Raw genomic sequence first — 23,026 nt, 5'->3', positions numbered from 1 at the left:
TCATATAATTATAGTATTCAAACTGAATTATAAATAGTGCTTGTGAACTCAGTAAGTTCTTAATTAGTCAATATGTGGGGTATACTTAGCAGGTGAGTGGTGATGGGAGGAGGGGGAGTTGGACTTGACTATATGTCTATTCTTACAACCAAACAAAGGCCCAGGAACAGCCTGAAGAGCCTCTGAAATGAGGCCCCTTGAAGTAAGGAGACACCAGTCACTCTGCAATAACTAAGATCACCAGCATGGAGAAAAGGAGCCAACATGGAGAAAAGGGTTTTCTAAGGCAGTGTCAAAATGGGGTGTGTGTATATATGTGCATTTGTGTGTGTCTCTATGGGTGGGTGCACACATGCATGTGCTGCTAAACTCCTACCTTTAGGAATAAAAGCAGAAGTATTAACCTGTCTTCTGGTCATCATCTGGAAATGTTTGGGAATGACTGACCAGGGACCAGGATTATAAGAACTGTTAAGTTTGTTTTCTACAAAGGTTACCAGTGACTCTCTAAATTAAAACAAAAGGATCCCAGGGCTTATCTTTTTTTAATTAATTTATTTATTTTTAAAATTTTTGGCTGTGTTGGATCTTCGTTGCTGCATGCGGACTTTAGTTATGGTGAGTGGGGGCTACTGTTCATTACAGTGTACGGGCTTCTCATTGCAGTGGCTTCTCTTGTTGCAGAGCACGGGCTCTAGGCATGCGGGCTTCAGTAGTTGTGGCTCGCGGGCTCTAGAGTGCAGGCTCAGTAGTTGTGGCGCATGGGCTTTGTTGCTCCGTGGCATGTGGGATCTTCCCAGGCCAGGGATCGAACCCATGTCCCCTGCATTGGCAGGTGGATTCTTAACCACTGTGTCACCAGGGAAGTCCTGGGCTTATCTTTAAGAGCAGCAAGGGGTGAAACTGGACACTATAGTCCATTCCATTGCCAGGCTTGAGAAGAAGTAGAATGGACCTCAACAAACAAAAGAGTAGTGGCAGCTACTAAAGGAATAAAGGACAAGATGAAGATCAGGAACCTTCTGCATGGAATCTGGTCTAAGTTTAAAAGGGATCTTTAGCCATCAAAAGATCCATGTGATTGCCTGAATTCCCCCACCCTTACTCAGTCTTAAACAGTATACAAAACATGGAAAAAATTTTAACTTTGTCCATGTATATACTTAGGCTGGAGAAAGTCCTTTAGCCTCATTTGGCTCAGTAAAACATAATCTAAGGAATCAAAAGAGTCATAGGCCTATCAAGAATCTGATTGAATGTATGGCCCTCTTCACAGAAAACAGCATACACAAGTTTTGTATAGAATTTCAGAGAGCTTATGGATGCTTGGTTAACATAACCTCTAGCATAGGGAGAAGCAGTTGGTTTACCTAACAGACTGTAAGGTTTTCAAATTACCAATCTTCATAAGAAGTGGGATGTCATAGATTCCCCAGGATCTACCCAGCACCTCTCACCTCCTTTGGGTGGTAGGTATTATCTCCATTGTTGTTCATTCCATTTCTGGTAATGATTGCCAATTAGATTCAACAATATTGTTCAAATGCCTTCCATCCTGGGTATTCCCAAAGCCACACACGATAAAGAAAATTTCAAACAAAATTTGGTGACATTTTTCTACATTGACCATCCTGGTCTATGAAATCCCTGATGCCCAAAGAGAGCTCTGATCCATGCACTGCATCTATTGCTAGTTTCTTTCATTCATGACCCTAAACACTAATGTTTTCTTTTAGAAACTTTTTCTTGGGTGAGTTTTCATTATTTTCTTTATGACTATCATACATATTTTGGATGCAACATACACAAAGGACATTTCATCAGCTTTAATGCTCTCTACTTCAGTAATATGGCCATGATATTAGGAGAGTTTCCTCGAATCTGCACAAACATTCCCTAATCAGTTAGCTTCTCCCGTTTTAAGACAGGAAGTAGTTGGGTTACCCTATCACCATCACAGTTCTGTATTTGATAGTTCTTTCTCGTTCTCACTTGTAGATTCTGTCTGAAACCCTGACCCAGCATCTTCAGCAGGCGATACTGTAGTCACTGGACCGATCCCCATCCCTGACTTGTCTATGGGAACTGCAGTGACATTTTGATCAAGGGGAGGAGATCTGGAAGTTATGTGGTTGAGGAAGGAGATAATCCCTAGGAGAAGAGAAGAAGTCGAGGTGAGTTTCAAGAGACAGATGGCCTTTTGGCTTTTAAAATTCTAACTCATTCTTTAAATACTCAGCTCAAAATGCCTCTTTTCAGTGAAGCCAACCCTCCTTCCCCCAGCAGGCTTCCATTATCCTTCTGTGCTTCCATTTCATTATTGTACTTCTTACATGGTTGGAACAAAGCTAGAACCTCCTGGATGCAAATCATAGTTTCACTACTTTCTGTGTTGTCTTAAGCAAGTTACTCAACCTGTCTGTGCCTCAGTTAGTGGTAGAACAGTTTACTAATTCTAGCTTTTCAGACTCCAAAATCTGTGCTTTTTTTTTTTTTTTTTTTTGCTTTTTGGCCACGGCACGCAGCATGCGGGATCTTAGTTCCCCAACCTGTGATCCAACCCGCACCCCCTGCAGTGGAAGCACAGAGTCTTAACCACTGGACCGCCAGGGAATTCCCAATCTGTGCTTTCTTTACCATACCACTCTGCTTCTAGATGTATAAGTGTTCTTAATAGGAATAGTTAGTGTTTCTATTTCTCTTAGATTCCACCTCCCTTCCAAGAAACGATTTCCCCTTCCATCCTTCTAGCATAAAGCAGGGAGGGGACTGACTTACCAGCACACATGTATAAGAAGTCACTCCCCCAATTAATATGATAGGTCCATAGGAGAGCTGATTCCATGGCATCCCTAGAATGCCAGTGAACCTGTGCCAGAAATAGGATGAGGCAGAGGAGCAAGCAGGAGGCTAGGAGCAGAAGAAAATACGTCATATCCCTCAGTGTCTTCAATCTGCCTCGACAGCCACCCCCAACGCTTCATCTACTTCCAGACACCATATTGTATAGAAAGGATCAAGAAGATAAGAATCCAAGGACTGACCAAGGTGGGAGAGAGAAGGGGTCTGGCATAAGTTAACTAATGGATGTTTTATACAATAAGACAAGGCAGGTAGCTGGCAACTTGATGTAATAATGAAGAAGAGAAAAGGGACAAGAAAAAGAGGATGAAAGCCCACACAGAGGAACTATGTCCCCTCAACAATTTTACCATAGTATTACCGTGCCATCTAGGTCTGTACCTGAGATGAAGCTGAGCGTGGATACCTTCAGATCCAAGTTAGGAGTCATTTTTCCTCTTCTAGGGAGGCAAGATCTGAAGAGCCAGCCAATAGCAACAAGTATGGTGAGGACAGAGATGAGAAAGAAGGCCCTGGAATATTGGAGGTAATCTGCCAAGGAGATGCAGAAAGGAAAGGCCTGGTTAGTCCAGTGGGGGACCTCTTCTTAAGAATACCAGACAGAGTCTTAGAGAAGGGAGTGAAGACTAAAGAGGATGAAGCTGAGCTTGCTATGTGGCATCCAGGGCACAAATAAGGACCTTCTTTCCCAGCTCTTCACTGATACTTGGAATTTTTCACTATGAAGGCAAAACCTTCACTGTAGAACTAAAGGTAATATACAAATAGTTCTGGGTATATTAATTCATTAACTTAGATGTAAACTAGCTTACAAGAGGTGTGACTCTAACATCACAACACAAATTTAAACTTTTTCTTGTTCCTAATTCTAATTCTAAAAGTAATACATGTTCAATATAAGCATTGGAGAGACTAGAAAAGTACCAAGAAGCAGCAAGAATATCAGCCACAATCCCACTACCCAAAGACAACCATTGTTAGCATTTTATTTGGTTTCTTTCTGGTATTTTTCTATCCTCTGTACACAGTGGATATGATACTGAATTTCGTGATTTTTAAGAGGATTACATGGTAAGATTTTTCCCAGATCACCTGCTGTAAACATCATACTTAATGGCTACAAGATAGTCTATCATATCAACATACTTTGCTTAATGATTTTATCGTTGTTGGAGTTTGTTTCTATTTGTTTTTTCTCTTTCAAATGTACCTGGCATGTACAGTCCCTGTCAGCCTGTGACTATAAAATGAAGTCACATTTACCTGAACTCCCATACTGTAATGATTTCAAGACCCAATTTACTGGACTGCAGGAATGTAACACCCCACAAATACCTCCTTTTTTTCCTGAGAGTCTCTCAAGGTCCCATCTCGCATGTGTTTGAGGACAGGTCTGCTGAAGTTCTTTTGCTCCCATGCCCTTACCCTAGTGCCACAACACTCCTTCTCTCTCTTATCTCTTGGCTCCAGAGCTCTGCTCTCTTTGGCTCTGACCCTTCAGATTGGATGTTGGTAAGACAGAAGAGGGAGCATGCCAACCCATACTTTTGGCTACCATATCCCTAACATGGAATAGATCCTTCCCTTGACTTCCCCAGCAGTTTCACAGAAGATTTAAGAAATAGAGCAACTTACAATTACATATAGATGTATCTTTCTGAGATACCACGGATCCGCCAATATCTTCAATATCCTTTATAGCAGGGGTCCCCAACCCCTGGGCACCTGTTAGGAACTGGGCCGCACAGCAGGTGGTGAGCAGCAGACGAGCAAGCGAAGCTTCATCTGCGGCTCCTCATCACTCACATTACCGCCTGAACCAGTCTCCCCCTCGAAAAATTGTCTTCCACGAAACTGGTCCCTGGTGTCAAAAAGGTTGGGGACCGCTGCTTTATAGGGTGCCTCCTGGTCTAGCTTATTTTCTGTCTCAGTGTAACAAGGGCCAGGTCATCCCTACCACTGAAAGTTCTCTAAGCACTTCTATGTCTAAGAATCCACGTGCATCTTCCAAGTAACCCAGAGAGAAGAGTACCAAGCTTATCCCAGTTGACAAACTGCCTCTTAAGTTTTATTTTGTTCTCTAGAACACATCACTGGCTAACACAATCAATAACAGTAATTTCCATTAAGAGAAACCACACTCCTACACACAGAGGTCAGGTGCTATGTGGCCCCAACAAGTTAGCCACATTAAAACATGATAACCCAAGGGCAGCACATTTTCTGAAAACTGGGTCGTTCAGAATTAGCCAGTCAGAACCATCAGCCTAGACTGAGCTGCATGAAGCCCAGTGTGATAGGCATCTTTTGCAGTATTGCGCCCCCAGTCCCCCATGGGCCTTAGCAGTCCCTGTCTAGAGCCCTGGATCCTTATAGCTCCCTTGACTATAGCTAGTAGGACCAAGGAAGGGTACCAATTTAACTCTGATCCTTGGATATCTGGATTTGGGACTGATTGATGCTAATTTCCTCTTTTGCTTGCTTGAACCAAGAAGATATAAAGCTAGCCTGGTATACCCCCTTTTTCAGGCACTTACATACTAATAAACAGGAAAAGCTGGGCTGTAGAGATAAAATAAAGCATAAACAAAGGTGAGTGACAAAGGAGCTCTGGAGAGACTGAGTGACTGGCTGACTTGATTTTCTTTGCCTGAGATCACAGCCTCTTCTGGAATTCCCTGAGGTCCAGAAAACTTCCTGCCTTTGGGAGTCTATGAGATGCTTCTGAATCATTATAAAGAAGTTCACTCTTTAGCTTATGCTATTTCAAATGGGTTCTGATACTTAGAAAACAAAAGAGTACTAAGATATTCAGTCCAACTCCTGTCTAAGATACGTTACAGTCCAGTCTTTCTTCTACCATGAGGGGAAGAATGTACCTTCACGTTCTTCTTACAATTTTCTCAGTCTTAGCTGCTCACCTCCTGAAAACTCCATAAACAAGATCACTCACGAGTCCACAGGAACAACTAAATATCTGCAGCATAGTACAGTCTAACGGCTCAAAGGAACCAAGTCTACCAGTCATAATGATGCATAAAAAATTATCTAACCAAACTAACTAAACACTTACCTTCAGAGTCTAAAACAGCTGCATTTGGCTAACTTCATAGTCTTTTAAAATTCATGTAACAAAACAAAACAAAGGTCTGAAAGGTGAATTTAAGCCTCTACCTCCTGTAAGAGCAAATCCTATTTCAGCTTTTAAACAGCAGTCTTTACAGCAGCTTACCCATTAATAAAAGGCCTTACTTGTATGTCTCAGTAAGAATAGAAAAGATCCTGGATGGATACCCAGAACCCTGGAGAGGAAGCTTTGAAATCTTCTTAGTGTTTAGATTCCCTTGTAACCATTTGGTATACCAGAATAAATCATCCCTACACAGCTTGTGGGTATTTATTGTGTGATGGTTCCTGGGGTCCTGGCTCTGGACCAAAGACCTATGCTTTCTTCCCCACCCTCTGCAAAAAAGACAGTTCAAGTTACTCTCTGTGGCAACACATTCTTTTACATTATGGTCTGATCTCACCTATGCTATGGGGGAAATTAGCAGAAAGGTCTGTTCCACGCTGAGACTTAGTAGTAAAAGTGAAGGATGGTGTCCTTTACTCCCATCCTTTCTTCATCCCATTACCTACCTACCTACTACGGCACAGAGGCTATCAGTTATCTAGAACCAGGGGAAGACAGAGGCAGAAGAACAATGGCCTGAAGTAAGTCCAGGACAGAGGAACATGAGCACACATGTACTTGAGCCCACTTGAGATAGCCCCAGTGAAAGTCTCAGAAATGACTGGGGGGCTTCCCTGGTGGCACAGTGGTTAAGGATCCACCTGCCAATGCAGGGGACACGGGTTCAAGCCCTGGTCCAGGAAGATCCCACGTACCATGGAGTAATTAAGCCCTTGTGCCACAACTACTGAGCCTGCACTCTAGAGCCCGCGAGCCACAGCTACTGAGCCCGCATGCCTAGAGCCCGTGCTCCGCAACAAGAGAAGCCACCACAGTGAGAAGCCCGTGCACTGCAATGAAGAGGAGCCCCCATGCTCTGAAAATAGAGAAAGTCCCCATGCAGGAATGAAGATCCAATGCGGCCAATAAATAAATTTATTTAAAAAAAAAGAAAAGAAATGACTGGGGACACCATGGGAGAGGGGGCTAAATTCTTGCAATCCAGTAGGTAAAAGTTTGAAGTTCTTGAACTTGGGCAGTAATCAATTTGGGCAATAATAACATTATTGTTACAGGCTGATGAGGCCTGGACATACTGATTATATTTGGGGAATTCCTTATGAGATCTGTATTGCAGACTGATTACTGACCCTAGAATTAGGACTAGTTAACACTGGAAACAGGGTGGATACTTGACTTACAATTGTGTACTTAAGGACTCACTTAGTTGACATTCTCCAAACGATTAACCGTTGGCCTCATAGGTGAATTCAAAGCTCCATGAAATAAACTGCTTTAAGTGGCAACATTTCAAGATTCTGACTCATTAAAGATTTAAATAATAATCTCAAGGCCTGAGGTTTAGCCTGGGTTACATAAATATAATTGCAGCTTAATTTTTCTGCCTATGTCTCTCACTCCATTTCTCCAGAAATGGAATTAGTGAGTGTAAATCTCTGGATGCACATAATCATATTGCTTTAGTTGTTCCTATTTATGTGTCCTCAGTGCGTATGGGAGTGTGCAGCATTGTGTATTACCATTTACAAATCTCTTTTAATGTCATGGCTGAAAAATCCTATCTCATCGTTCATTTGATTCGCCATTCTTTAATGGCTGATTGAGGTTAAAGTCATTTTTCCCATGTTTATTAGACATCTGTAGTTTCTGTTTTGTGAATTGTTTACAAAAAATTTATTTATTGGGGTATTTGTCTTTTTTGTAATAATAATTTGTATATCTTATATATATATATTAAGGCCATTAACCTTTTATCTTTCATATTTGTTGCAATTATTTTCTCTAGTTTTTATTTGCAGTTGAAGATGCAGTTGAATTCTCTGCCTGCCTTTGATTTTAGTTTCCTCCGAAGATCTCGCTTTACGATCCTGCTCCTTAGTTCCAAATACAAAGCATGAGCCAAATAAGTGATGCTCCACTTCAGGGTTGGGCCTAGGTCTCCCCTCCCCCCAAATCTGGGACTCCTGTTTAATCTAAGAAGTGAAATAAACACTTTACTCATGTATGTTTTCTTTCACAATACCTGTTCTTTGTGTAAATGTTTCTCTTGCAGATGTTGGGGAAACTCTTTCGTGTAGTTTTAGCTTTCCTCTAAGTCTTAGTTCTGGTTGAAAAGCCTCATGCATATGGTATCTTCTAGCCCTAGACATTTATTTTTAAATATTATGTGTTGCATCTTCAGATTTACTTAAATTCACATAAAATTTGACAATTTATTCTCTAAATAGCTGGCATTTGTTATACTACATATCTGACATGCATTTAACTTCTCTTCTGTTGCTAGCATAAGAACAAACTGACCTAGAAAGTTAAATCTGATGGAGGTTGAGACACTTTGTTCTGTCTCCCAGCTATGATCAATCACTTCTGTTTCTGCGAACCACATTAGAATAACAATCTCTTTGCATCACAGGAACAGCTCATAAATGACAAACGAGTTCTTCCCAGAGGGTAAAGAGACTATCAACTCATAATTTGGGAGGGGAAACAACCTGGGGTAGGAGGGAGAAAGAGTACACCAAGGACACCAAAGAGAAGAACGGCCATGTTCACAATCTGGCTGAGATCCCTCCTAGACTTGGAGAGGTGAGGGGCAAAAGATCTTGGAGGAAGAAAGACGAAGGGCCATTGGGGCAGAAAACTCTGGAACTGTGGGGCCTGTGGCATTCAGTTTAGTGGCACTCACAGGGTGGCTTGGGTGTGTGGCTCCAGCACAGCTCGTGGTTGCATGAGATCCAGAGTCCTGCGTAGAGCTCAAGGCCATTGTTGATCACCAGGAACTGCACCCAGTTCAGTGGGGACACGCAGATCAGCATTAGGAGGCTAAAACCACAGAGGCTGCCACAGAACATTCGGATGTAGGTGTGTGTCTGATCCACATGCTGCTGCAGCCTCTGGGGTGACATCGAGGCACTCGGATGTTGGTTGGTGGGGAGGGTAGGCTACAAGGATGAGGGATGAGGAAGATATTGCCTACCCAAAAAGATAACCCTTGACCCCCAGGGTCTCCTGCTCTTTTCTGCCTCAAGTACCCCCATGTGGCTTCGATTGGTGGATAGCTTTCCCTACCCCTTCTGTAAAAAACAAATATTTCTGGGTCATCTTTTCCCTATCTTTAGGACACTCTGTCTAGACCTGCCTTTAAACAAGTCCTCCTCTTCCCATCTGAACTACAATTCGGTACCTCCTCACCCTTTGGTATTTCCGGTACCCCTTGACTTTGGGAAACTTGGGACAGTAGAAGGTAAAGATTAATTGCTCCTTCCTCTCCATCTTGGTAGCCAGTTCACTTCTAACTGCCACGGAACTTGTCTCAGCATGTCCTCATACACACGGACAGAATCCAAAGGGGTTGGAAACTGTGGCGTATATCCCATTTCTGCTTCATACTCTGGGTCTGATCAGACCAGGAAGAAATCATCACGTTCTAAGCATGTGCGTGTATGTGTGATGCTCTTCACCCTCCTTCTCTGACGCCTCCTAACTCCTTTATTAAATAAATCCACAAATATTTTGTCACCAGTTGCTGTGTGTCAGTCAGGCTTTGTGATAGGTCCTGGGACATAAAGATAAATAAGACATAGTTCCCTAAAAGCAAATAAAAAAGGATAACTCTGATGTCTCCAGGACTCAATAGTTTGTGGTTATAATTTAAGATTATATGATCTTAATCTACCAAGATATATATAAATATGTCTATATATATAGATATATCTCAGCAGCCCAGAATTCATGTTCTTGCCCCAATTTTAAGTGGAAGACCCCAGGTGTGTCTCATAGGTGGAAGAACCAGTCTGTCAGCCATAGGCCTTCATTTGGCATCCACCTTTGTTTTCCTTTTTTGCTCTGGTTCCCCCTCTTCAATACCCTCTACCCATGAAGCCATTCAAGGGTACAGCCTCTGCCAAGGCCACTGCTGACACAGGGCCTGTAAAAATGCCAGTATCCCACCCCAGGGGGATACCAGCCAACATGCGGAAAGCTACCCCTCAAGATAATGCAGCAGAGTTGGGTTCTGTGTGGAAGTGAAGAGACTGGCCTTTCCCTGGCTCCACAGCAGCAAAACATACACACAGAGTACCTCAGAATCTCCTTCTTAAACAACTCTCTCAGCATTGGTCCTAACTCCTTTCCCCACAAGGGCTCAAAATCAATCCAAGATGCTGAACAGATGTCATCCTGTTCCACAGCATGAACGTTGATTCAAACAAATGCCCGGCTGGATTACCAACTCTTGTTTTCCTAAGTTTGGCTGAATCAGAATGTCCCATCACACTTTCCTCCCAGTATACGCTCTCCCCACCCACCCCAACTTGTTGAAACCTATTCTTTATTTCAGCTGGTGGGAACGACTAGCTAGGTTACGTACATGCTTTAGCAATATAGTCTTCCTTCTGCAAAAGTGTTACTTGACTCTCTGTCTCCTAGTACTTAGCCTACTGCCTGAAAAGAATAGTATTTAATGTTGAATGAATGAGTGAGCAACACATTTTTATATTAAATACAGAGGTTGATACAGAGAACAGAACATTTAGCACTGTCAGAGGGAAATTAGGGAAGGTTTACTGGAAAAGACAATGTCTTAGCTGGATTTTAAAGGAATTTGACAAATAAACAAGTGGAAGGGAATGTGAAACAAAGAGAATAGTATGTCTCAAGGCAGAAAGCCATGAACACCATGAAGTTCTCAGGGCACTAGAAGCAGGGTGGTTCTACTTGGTGCAAATCAAAGATGAGGGTTGAGGGTTGCATATAGAGGTAAGGGCTAGATCACAAAGAGTCTTTTATGCCATGCTATGCAATTATATTGTTAAGTTTTAATTGCTGGGATACTCTAGCCCTACTGGCATGATTATAAGAAAGACTTTTGCAGCTGCATCAAACTGACTTGTACAGCATATCTGTTAGATACACGTGTATGGCTACAGAGCTAACATAGGCTGTGAATAGACAGGCCTGTGTTTCCATCCTGGTTGAGCACTTACTTAGTTCCGACACTTACTGGCCAAGTTCCTTTGGGAAATTTCCTTAACCTCACTGAACTTCAGTTCCCTCATTTCTAAAACTGGGATAATAATCATTCCTGTCTCATAGAATTAATGTGAAGATGAAATGAGATAACACACATAACGCTCTTGGCACAGTGCCTTCATAACTGCACGATAAATATTATTATTGATGGATATTGATATTATTGATAAATATACTATAATGGTGAGCAATTAATACGTGCTTACTAAATACTATCTATTATTATTAAGTTTTAACTGTCTTTCCAAGATTGCTCGAGCATGGCCTTGGCACAGGCCACCATGAGACAGGTGAAATACTTGTGTTAATGGAAAGGATGCATCACCCCTCACCCCTCTAGTAGCAGCAGTAAACAAGCACATTACCAAAGAGATGATACTGATGTAAGGAGGTCATTTTGTGAACAGTGTCTGATTTGGCAAATGATGCAACCCTCTAGCTATTAAAGGAATAGGTCAGGCACCCTTCAACTCCCAGGCCTATTTCAACGCTACCAAAAAGGCAGATGTTCAGGCCAGCTTGGAACTTGCTAGGGCCTGGGATGCATATGACAAAACAAGCATTTATTCACATCTTATGGCTGTGTATATTGTGATTCACCTACCTTAAAAAGCAATTTGGGGTCCCCAGTCTGTGCCACCACCTCCGCTTCCAGGCCGGTGGTGCCCCAGGGGAAGCATGGCCATGGACAGTGGACCGAGTGCTTTGAGCACAGAATGATACTATGTGGAGCTGCTGCAGAAACAATATCATGATGGCTATTTATGTTCCCTGCTGCTCCCTGCAGAATCCCAAAGCTCTGCTCTTGCATTGAGGGCCTTCAATGTGGAACTGGCTCAGGCTGATTAAAGACTCGGCCTCTGAGAAAACAATTGGACTGATGTGAATGCAGTTTTGAAAAAAAACTGTGGACTATATATACTGTGATAATCCGCCCCATCAGCCTGTGGCTATTGAACTACGGCAGGTCTGCACACCAGCAGAGCAGGCCCTGTTTCTGGGCCCCAGATTGACTTCACAGAGCCCCAGTAAGATGGAAAGCCAGGGCCCCACATGAGGGACTGAGAAGAAAAAGTGGATGGGGAGCTGCTGTCAAAAGACATAATCTGACCAAAATATGGCTTCTAAAAATCATTGATGAAGGAGAAAAAAGTTTGGATGACACAGCATATCATAATACACAGAAACTGTACAGTTATGCAGAAAACACACAGAGCTCTCTTCCTTATTTAAGACTAGAAGTACTGGGTATAAAGGATCTTGGTGCAGATCATGCCACAAGTCACACTGGAAAAGCACAAGGAATTGTCATATATGTAAGAGCAATGTCCTATCATAGTGGCCGAAGAACGGTGTTCCTCCCCTCAGATATTTGTGTGTTTGACAAATACAGCACATGGTGTTTCACAAGAGGGTTTTCTACAGAAGAACCAATGATAAAAATGTGAGAGACATGATATACGTCATTACTAGCCAGGCATATTTGTACTTAAAGCATGCTAGGTCCTTCCACAAAGTGAAAGTGAAAACTTCCTGCCTTTCTTCAGGATGCTTTGGAGGACTATCTAAAGAAAATTCAATAGGTGGATTTTGATATATTCTACCCATCTTGATAGCAGAAAAATACATTACTTCCATTATCTTTGTATACTCAGTCATAGAGAAAAAGATATTAAAATAATTTTATGGTACTGAAAAAAAAAAGCAATTTTGGTTAGAAAAAACGTAACATCTTTGTGATCTTGAAGTAGACCAAGATTTTTTCTTTTTTTAAACAGGACACAAAGGACTTCCCTGGCGGTCCAGTGGTAAAGAATCCACCTTCCAATGCAGGGGACTCGGGTTACATCCCTGGTCAGGGAACTAAGATCCCCCATGCTGCGGGGCAACTAAGCCTGCGCGCCACAACTACTGAGCCCCGATGCCTCAATGAGAGAGCCCACGTGCCACAAACCACAGAGCCCACGTGCTCTGGAGCCTGCACACCACAACCAGAGAGAGAAAATCCGCATGCCACAACTAGAGAGAAGCCCATGCACTGCAACGAAGAGTCCACATGCCGCAACTAAGGCCCAACACAGCCAAGAAAGGAAGGAAGGAAGGAAGAAAGGCTAGCTATCAAAGCCTTATTTAAACAGGACATGAAAAAGCATTAGCCACAAAGGAAAATTTTGATAAATTGAATTATGCTGAAATTAAGAACTTCTGTTCACAGGAAGATACCATTGAGAGTAAAAAGACAATCCACAGAGTGGGATAAGGTATTGCAACGTTTATATCTAACAAAGGGCTTGTAGCAAGAATATATTAAGAACTCTTACAAATCAATAGGAAAGAAAACAACCTACTAGGAAAATGAGCAAAGTCCTTAATTAATGCTTTGCGAGACATCAAAATGGGCAAAATACATATAAAAAGGTGCTCAATTTCATTAGTCATCAGGGAAGTGCAAATTAAAACCACAATGCAATATCACTACACTTCCATCAGAATGGCTCTAATGAAAAAATATTGGCAAGTATGTGGAGCAACTGGAACTCTCATACGCTCCTTTTGGTAGTGTAAATTGGTAGAATCACATTGAAAAACTACTTGGCAGTATCTGCTGGAGCTGAATAAACACATGCCCTTTTCAATGTACGTAGGTATGCAAAAGGAAAGTGTCCTTATGTCCACCAAAAGACATGTATAATGCTCCCAGCAACACTTTTTATAATAGCCCCAAACTGGGAACTACCCAGTTGCCCAGCAGCAGAAGAATGGAAAATTGTGGTACATTCATACAAGGAAATACTATACAGCAATATGAGTAATCTACAAGCACATGAAATATGGATAAATCTCATAAACATAATGCTGAGCAAAAGAAGCCAGACACAGAAGAGTACATATGTATGATTCCACTCAAATGAAGGGCAAAACTGGCAAATCAGTGTTGTCAGAAGTCAGAAATACCCTTGGGAGGAAAATGACTAAGGACTAGGAAGGGACTTTTGGGGTGCTGGAGATGTTCTATTTCTTGATTTGGGCACTGATTACCAGAGTTCTATATTTATGCTATACTTTAATAAAGAGTTAAAAAAATTAGATACATATATCAAGAATCTTTTTTTAAATCAAGAATCTTAAAAATGTATCTTTTGTCTTGGTAATTTCACCTCTAGGAATCTATAAAATCAATATTTTATTGTTATAGCTTATTTATATAACCTTATCTACTAGGAACTGTGCTAGGTGCTTTACATAAACTCACTTGTTTGTTTTTTTTTAATAAATAAATAAATTTATTTATTTATTTTTTGGTTGCGTTGGATCTTCATTGCGTCTTCGTTGCTGCACACAGGCTCTCTCTAGTTGCGGTGAGCGGGGGCCACTCTTCGTTGCCGTGTGTGGGCTTCTCATTGTGGTGGCTTCTCTTGCTGCGCAGCACGGTCTCTAGTCGTAGTTGTGGCTCGCGGGCCCTAGAGTGTAGGCTCAGTAGTTGTGGCGCACGGGCTTATTTGCTCCGCAGCATGTGGGATCTTCCCGGACCAGGGCTCAAAACCATGTCCCCTGCATTGGCAGGCGGATTCTTAACCACTGCGCCACCAGGGAAGCCCAATCCACTTGCTTTTGTGAATCAAAAATTTCCATTTTATTTCTTAATTTGTTATTGCTAACATAAAAATACGCTATCTTTTTCTATGTATTTATCTTTTGTCAGGACACTTGACTGAATTATTTTCATTCTAATAGTTTCTTTGGATAATTCTCTTGAATTTTCTAAGTAAACATCATATCATCTGAAAATAATGATAATCCTGTCTTTTCCTTTAGAAAATGTGTCTTATTGCACTGATTGGACAGTTTTATTAAGGATAGTGGGCATGCTTATCTTACTCTTGACTTTAGTGGAATGAACTCTATTGCTTTTCGTTTCATATGTACATTCATTTTCATGTTAAAAAAGTTTCATTCTATTTCTATTTCATCAAGATTTCTAATTTAGAATAGCTGTATCAAATTCCATCTGAACCTCTAGAATATGGTCTTTCTTTTTTAACCTATTTAACATAAACATTGCCTTAATACATTTCATATTGTTTAACTAGTTTTACATTCCTGTAATAAAATATGTTTGGACAGGATATATTATTATTCTGATATACTTCTAGGAGTATTTGTTTTTATAGTTGGCCCAAGAATTATTTAGAATTTTAAAAGTATATCTACATGTTTAGATTTTTTTCTCCCCTTAATTTTGATATATTATGGTCAAAGAACATGTCCTATAAGAATTCAAAAAAGTAATGTTTACCTTTTTGCCAGTTTTTCTAAATGTCCTGTGGACATTTAATAACAACGTATGAGACACAAAATTTTAAATGTATTTGTGAGGGAGATAAGATTCTAAACCTATTATAATTAAGTTATTAATGATATCATTCAAGATGTTCCTATTCTTATTTTTCTGCACCTGATAAAATATTCTCAGAGAAATGTTAAATGTCTCACTATGATTATAATTTTTTCTTTTCCCTTATATTTCTTCTGGTTTTTGCTTTATATATATTTGTTAGGTGTCTAATGGTTTGTGATGTCTATCTTCTTTTTGAATTGTAACTTTTATCATTAAAAATATTCTTCTTTGCTCCATTTAACTTCTGTGTGTCTTGGGTTTTTTCACATGTTAATAAATGCCTTCCTTGCTCTCTTTTTTGTTTGCATTTTTCTGGTACATCTCTGACCATTCTTTTAGTGTCATCATTTTTGTTTCATTTAAAATGTCTCTTATCAACAACATTTAGACTGTTCTTTGCTCAATTTGAGAGTCTTCATCCTTTAATGGGGGGATCTAACCTATTTACACATAGGGTGATAGTTTAGATAGATTGGGCTTATTCCTACCCTCTTATTCTTTGTATTTTTGGTTAATTATATATTTATGTTACTTCCTGCTGTCCCTCTTATTTTTCCAGAATGATCCAGCTTTTTTTTCTGTAATGATGTGGAAGTCATGTATCCTGTTTCTATCTTGCTAGAGCTTATCTGTCAATTTTATTAGATACATCTTCTAAAAAATTAATTTCAAGGCATCAACAATAGCAATAAAAAGATAAATACTAGTGTTGGAAGAGAGTAATGAAATGGGCATTTTTACACATTTTTGGTGGGAATGTAAAATCTTATCCCATGTTTCCAGGTGTTTATAGTGAGGGGGTGGGGAAAGTAGCCCTGATTATGTGGCTTAAACCAGGGAGGGCCTGGGGCTATTTCAGTCTCATCCAAGCTACCAAACTGACGGATGAAATTTCTAAATGAAAAGCCAAGTATTCTTGGTGAGAAAGGATGAAAACAGATGTTGGCATGGCAACCAGTACCCTCTACAATGGTCATTGTAGCATTGTTTACAACTGAGAAAACTTGGAAGCAACCTAAATGTGCATCATAGGGAATTGGTTAAATTATGGAACATGTGCACTATTCTTCTGTTCTTCTGGGGAGATCAAGAGAATCTTGATTTGGGAATTCCCTGGTGGTCCATTGGTTAGGATTCAGCTCTCTCACTGCCAGGGCCCCAGGTTCCCGGGTTTGATCAGTGGTCAGGGAACTAAGAACCCGTATGCCTCACAGCGTGGCCAAAATTAATAGAGTCTTGATTTGCACAGAGCTTTGGAAGATAGTGGGGTCTCCAGAGGCATAGATAGGAGAATAAGAAGACCCAGGGGCTAGAAAGTCATGGAAAATTTTGGGTCTTGTGCAATGAATGTCAAGTCATGAGGGAACAGATATTATAAGGAAGTTCAAGTAACTGACAAGCAAAGAGGAAAACTGACCAGAGGAGCAGATATTCAGAGTGGAACAGAAAAGTCATAAGAGTAGTCAGGCCCTTGATTTCTGCTCTTTCTGAAGTCTGATTTTCTGCTTTTTTGGGTTGTTACGTGTATCACTTCAGTAGACCTCCTTTTCCCTGAAATAACATGAGTCCCTATTCCTTGCAAGCAAAAGGCATGTCATGGAGATAAAATCAACGTACTGTGACAGTGTGAGGGCTTCTTATGACAGACCTGTATTTAAAGATAAGAGGCAAGTCAAATTATCTGGTAAGCCCTTTATCCTAATCTACATCTCTGAGCTCAGCCTACTCTACTAGCTGCCATCCCTCCTCTGTGCTCCTTTTGTCCCTCACAAACTTCTCTCTCACCAAAGTCCTCTTTCCCCCTAATTTTTAGCCTTCCTTCCTTTTTCCCTTGACTGTTTCATATGATCTCAACTGTCATCTTTGAGCAGATGATCCCCAGAGCTCTCTTTTGAGCTCCCAGCCTGTATTTCCTTGGCCCTGCTGGACATTCCAACTCGCTGTCCTTCCGTCTCCTCCAAAGCAGCATGTCTCAGAGCTCATTATCTTTTTTTCTGAAACTGGCTCTTCCTTTTGTATTCAGTTAATGGCACCATGATTCCCTCAGGAAACCAGACTGGTACATCTATTTCTCTCCTCTTTCCCTTGTCCCCATCCCTACTTCACCCAGTTAGTTGCTGAGTTCTGTCATTTTATATCTGAAACATTACTGCATTTGACCCATATCCCTCTTTCCCACTGTATCTCCTTTTGCTCAGATCTGTTTTGTTTTTTAAAATTTTTTGGCCATGCTGCGTGGCATGCAGGATCTTAGTTCCCTGACCAGGGATTGAACCTGAGCCCCCTGCATTGGAAGTACGGAGTCTTAACCACTGGACCACCAGGGAAGTCCAATCAGATCTACTGAAAGTTCCCTCAGGGCTTTAGTTTTTCTAATTTTCTGACCATAGAAAACCACCTGTGTAAATATCCAGGCAATTTTTTTTAAGTCTATGTGTAGGCTAGGATTGGATAGATATAGGACAAGGCCAGTTATTGCAAGAAATGTATGTCTAGAGTTAGGGAAAGTTGTTAAGAATTAGTTAGGGAGGGACTTCCCTGGTGGCGCAGTGGTTAAGACTCCACGCTCTCAAAGTAGGGGGTCTGGATTCGATCCCTAGTCAGGGAACTAGATCCCACATGCATGCCGCAACTAAGAGTTCACATGCCACAACTAAGGAGTCCACAAGCTGCAACTAAGGAGCCCACCTGCTGCAACTAAGGAGCCAGCGAGCTGCAACTAAGGAGCCCGCAAGCCACAAGTAAGGAGGCTGCCTGCTGCAACTAAGACCCAGCGCAACCAAAAAAAAAAAAAGAATTAGGGAGTAAGCCTGAAAAGATAACTAGAATAGTTATATGACTAAATAGGAGAGAAGAGGGGATAAGGCTCAAAAAAAAAAGACAAACTGGACACAGAAATATTTTTAGTATCCCCAAGGAATGCTGTACATGTTTAGTAGTGGTACATTGGGTAGCATTCTGTAATTCTGGAAACAGCATGGGAGGAGCTGGAGGTAACAGGGTACAGCAGAGGTAGGGATGGCTCCATGTGAATTGGGATGAGTCTAAAGAGAGTCAGGGACCATAGATAATTTGGGCCATCTCCACTTCTGTAAACTTTGACAAATTGAACAAAGCTTAAGTCTCACTGGTCTGGCTAGCCGATGTGGAAGAGGAAAAATGAAGCCATTGATCTCAGGTGAATTGGGGCCTGCATTTCCTGAGCCCCATAGCATGTGAGAATGGTCAGGTTGTTTTAGAGAGCTCTGAGCCAACAGGCTCAGCCTCAGCTTCAACCTAAGCCTCAGCCCCAATCTACCTGCACATGGCTTTCCCCATTTGATTCCTCCTATATATGTTAACGGATTAATCTTAGCAAATTTCAGCTCTGGTCTTGTCACTCTGCAGCTAAAGAAATTTCTCTAGCTTCCCATAGACTCAAGAGTAAAAGCCCAATACAATCTTCAGCCTAGCTTTCAAGGAAGTATGATAGATGTAAAAGCAACAGATTTTGGCATAGAAGACCTGGGTCCAAATACTGGTTCTGACAACTATCTATGGGGCCTTGGTCAAGTTATTTTAATTGTCAGAGCCTGCTTCCTCATCTGTAAAATGTAGATGATACACAATTTCACACAGTTGTTGTGAGAGATAAAGAAGATAACATGTATCTAGTACACAGTACCTTGATCAATAATTTCCTCCTTTCCTTACTTCATTATCCAGCTTCAACTTACTTTTTCTAAAATTATTTTTATCCGTATTTCCCTTTATGCACTATTGGTTCTAGTAAAACAGAATTGCTCACATCCCTGGTATCACACCAGATTCTTCAGAGATCTCTGCCTAGGTTCATTTGCCATTTCATTCTATTCATTCAAAAATATCCATTAAATGACTATGATGTGCCAGGTGCTGTTCCAGAACCTGGGGATCTTAAAGTGAACAACTTAGATGGAGTTTTCTTTCTAGACTGCAGTCCTTCTCCATGGATTGCTCTTTCCTCTACACAATGAAATTCTTTCAAAATTTAATACAAATGCTTCCTCATTCATTCAACAAATACTTGCTGAACACTTACTATGTGCAGATTCTTGGCTCAGGCAGTAAGGATACAACTGTGGAAAAGATACCACTCATTCAGCATGTCGTCTGTGGAGAACATGGACAAGTAAAGAGGCTGCAATGAGGGTGCCATAAAGAAACATCCTAGAGGAGATGTCTAAGTGCTTCCCAAAGTTTCTCACATCAGAGCACATACAGGTGATTGTTCTTGGCTGGAGATGACTGACCAGGATGTCTAGCTACCCCAGGCTCTGCCTGGCCACCCCAAGGATTGAGGGGAGGGGGTGGTCACTGTCTCAGCACACTGGTACTCCATTCACAACATACTTGTTGGTCTGGTCTAGGCTAAGACCTGAAGGATAAGTAGATGCTAAATAGGAAAAGAGATATTCTGGGCCTTTCACTTATTTAACAAGTCTTTATTAAGAATCTACTATGTGCCAGACACTGTGCCCAGGGCTAGGAATACAACAGTGAACACAGAACCTGCCCTTAAGGAACTTTTACTTAAGGGATACAGACAAATGGACAGGCAATTACAATATTGAGGTAAGTGCTCTGATGGAGATAAGCTCAGAGGGCTATGAGATCTTACCCAGGTGTGAGAAGTCAGAGATTTACAGGGTGGTAAAATATAACTTTAGACCTTCAAGTAAGTGGTGGGAGTGGGAGGTGGGAAAGGCATTCCAAGGAGAAGAGAATATGGTAGAAGTGAGATAATCACGGCACATTTTTGCCTTGCTATCCCCCAAAACCCTATGCTCAATATGCCATCTTCTTCCACACCTCTATGCTCTGCCCATGCTCCCCTTCCCTGCCAACTCATGTTCTGGAAGCCAGCTCAAACCACTTCCTCTTTGAAAGACTTCCCCAGGCAAAATTAGTCATTCCCTCCTCTCTCCTTCTACACTGATGACACTACTTTATGAACCAAAATTCTGGACACATTGTCTGACAGTGAATTCTTTTTCTGATATGTAATTTTATTAGATGCTATAGATATGGAAATTAATCATGTTTTATTCATTTAACAAGTTGTCTTTAGTAAACAGAAAAACAGAGAAAACAACCAGATATTATATACTATATATTATCTGTGTCATTATTTTTGTTATTCATCTACTGTCAAAATTGATGGCAATGTTGTGTATATACAAATCTAAAGAGTTTGTAATGTTAAATAACTTAATTTTAATTTTTGCTACTATTTCTATGCTGGGCTCTGAAAATTTACTTGTATTATGCTGATTTTTTTTTAACTTTTAATGGTCATTCATTACTTTTCTGATTGTCTGATATACTGTCAGATAGAGGATAACTGGAATAATAGGTTTGGAATATTCTCTCGACAATAATCTCTAAGTATTTTCATTAACAATTTTTACAGTCTCCTTATTGGGGTCCAGTTCCTTCATTTTGTGACTCTTCTATGTAAATTACTTCTCTCTCCTGGTACTGTGCTCTGATAATATAGTGGTGAGCAAGGAAGACAGGGTCCCTGACTCAGTAAGTAACTGTGTTCTCACTGATCAGCCCTCAAGCCTCTCGTGTATTAACCCCTCTGCTTCTGAGCAGATCCACTATTTCCTGGATCTACAGCTCTCTTCCTTTCCCACTGCTATAGTTCAAGGTCTTATCTTCCACCTCCAATTAAAAAAAAAAAAAAAGCTCTCCCTAACTGGTTTCTTATCCATCCGACTATTCAACATGAGATTTCTAAAATGCAAATCTTTGGGCTGATTTTCAATTGCCCACAAAATGAAGTCCTGACTCTCGGACTTCCTATGTAAACCCCTGCGGAACTTCTCTCTGGGTATAAGACCTATCTTACCTCTGGGTATAAGACCTATCTTATCTCTGGGTATTCTCCAGCTTGCACCCAAAGTTCAAGCAATGTCTTACTGCTTGCAGTAAGTACCGGACCTACCTGTTCGCGGAGTTTTGTCTGCGAGGAGAGGAATTGGGGGCGGTTACTAGGAGATTATCAACCATTAAAGGAAGAGCCTACACCAGAGGCTGGAAATGGGACGCCTCAAGCTTGCTGTGAAAGTATACATTTTTTCCCCAGTCGTAAGTAGATCCCATTTTTGTGATCTTATGATGCCCTCTCTAGCTGAGCCATTCTTACTACCTAATTCCAGCCCCTTTCTGACCCACAGCAACAAAAGGAGCTGTGCTTTTAAGCCTCCATTTTTTTCTTTCTTAAGTTCCCTGGGCCTGTGACGTCCTTTACCTCCCAGCAGGCCTCGCGATCTCTTATTCCGTATTCACGATTCGGGAAACTTTCCTTTCTCGCTCGCCCACTCGGCCTCCCCACGTGGGGCTTCTACCCTCTGGTGCGCTTATAGTTCTGTGACCGCAGGACTGACACCTGCGGTGGTGCATTTAGCTACTGCTCCACCAGGCCCGTGAACCGCCTGCACCTGAACCATCGCGGATGCCCCGCACCATCCACTGCACGCCACAGGAGCTCCGGGCTCACGCCGGGACTGGAGGGACGGGGAATCGGTTCTTCGGCGTCGCTGATGAAGCGCTGCCTCCGGTCACGTGACGCGCCCGTTGTCACGCGGGGGGCGGCTCACCTGACCAGGGTGTCACGTGGCCCGGCCCGCTGGGAGAGAGAACACCAGTGGGCCATGGCGGGCTCCAAGCTCTGGTTTTCGCTCCTGCTGGCGGCAGCGTTCGCTGGGCGGGCGACGGCTCTGTGGCCATGGCCCCAGTACATCCAAACCTCCGAGCGGCGCTACACCGTCTTCCCGCACAGCTTCCAGTTCCAGTACCACGTCAGTTCGGCCGCGCAGGTAGGCTGCTCCGTCCTCGACGAGGCCTTCCAACGCTACCATCACCTGCTCTTCGGTTCCGTGTCCTTCCACTTTCCCCAACCCACGGGTGAGTTGGACCTGCCCCGTCTCGTTCCCGGGCTCCGAGAGGGCCTTCCTTAGGACAACTCCCCCAAACCTCCTGAAACGCCCTTCCTTTGGCTTTTGACCAACCCTCTAGTCTATCCCAGTCCTCTAGCCTCCACTTCCACCTGCCCTTTTTCTCCAGCTGTCCTGTCAGCCTCCCCAAGGATTAGTCCCCCACCTCCATTCACTTCTTCACTGAGCTGACTTCTGCGGCCAGGGCTTATCCGGAATCCTGCCCTTGGGCTATGTATTTCACCAAAAATGTCTGCTTTAGGACTACAGTTCATTCAGGATAGCAAATTACTGAAAATACGGTGCCAGTAGACATCTGACCGTGTTCAAGTGTCCAGGGTCCTAGTGAGGCTGTGACCAGGGCTGGGGAGAGGAGACCAGAGCTGACATTCAAAATTGGTTAAGACAAGAGAGAGAAGCAAAATTACATAAAAGTATCTGACACATAACATATTAGGTAAATGTTTAAACTGTGAGAAAAATCATAGAACACTTGCATAAGGAAATGTGTTTTGAGCAGCCACTTAAAGTGAGGTGGTGGATGTACAGAAATTGGCCAGGACAGAAAGGATGGTATTC

The 23,026-nt window shown here is 41.9% G+C and overlaps 3 protein-coding genes and 1 pseudogene across 5 annotated transcripts in view; 2 read left to right on the top strand and 2 right to left on the bottom strand.

Moving 5' to 3' along the window:
- BBS4 (Bardet-Biedl syndrome 4) overlaps nucleotides 1-23,026 on the bottom strand; it is a 426,848-nt gene that overhangs the window by 223,857 nt on the left and 179,965 nt on the right. The window lies entirely within an intron of this gene.
- Nucleotides 1,553-21,857, bottom strand: TMEM202 (transmembrane protein 202; the record flags this gene model as incomplete). Of its 2 annotated transcripts, XM_081228027.1 has the most annotated exons (5): nucleotides 1,553-2,151; nucleotides 2,779-2,910; nucleotides 3,244-3,393; nucleotides 8,742-8,997; nucleotides 9,248-9,328. In XM_081228027.1, 5 exons carry the CDS (start codon nucleotides 9,326-9,328, stop codon nucleotides 1,955-1,957), a joined length of 816 nt encoding a protein of 271 aa, XP_081084153.1. In that variant the 3' UTR covers nucleotides 1,553-1,954. The 2 variants fall into 2 exon arrangements, 1 of the variants encoding a protein (XP_081084153.1); XR_014015344.1 differs by lacking the exons at nucleotides 1,553-2,151; nucleotides 2,779-2,910; nucleotides 8,742-8,997; nucleotides 9,248-9,328 and adding exons at nucleotides 19,546-19,616; nucleotides 21,763-21,857 and having other exon boundaries at nucleotides 3,336-3,393.
- LOC308613911 (NADH dehydrogenase (ubiquinone) complex I, assembly factor 6-like) lies at nucleotides 11,910-12,747 on the top strand (annotated as a pseudogene). The gene is made up of 3 exons: nucleotides 11,910-12,049; nucleotides 12,156-12,584; nucleotides 12,634-12,747. The product of its transcript is annotated as an NADH dehydrogenase (ubiquinone) complex I, assembly factor 6-like (transcript).
- The window catches only part of HEXA (hexosaminidase subunit alpha), a 39,330-nt gene continuing 38,277 nt past the window's right edge, over nucleotides 21,974-23,026 (top strand). Inside the window, exon 1 of the mRNA XM_081228015.1 lies at nucleotides 21,974-22,418. Within this exon, the coding sequence (XP_081084141.1) occupies nucleotides 22,055-22,418 (364 nt within the window). The 5' untranslated portion in view covers nucleotides 21,974-22,054. The remainder of the gene's footprint in view (nucleotides 22,419-23,026) is intronic.

This window comes from Mesoplodon bidens (genome assembly GCF_964165515.1).
Source record: "Mesoplodon bidens genome assembly, chromosome: 3".
Classification (NCBI taxonomy): Eukaryota; Metazoa; Chordata; class Mammalia; order Artiodactyla; family Ziphiidae; genus Mesoplodon; species Mesoplodon bidens.
The sequence above is the reverse complement of the archived record's forward strand: the minus strand, read 5'-3'. Positions and strand labels throughout refer to the sequence as shown.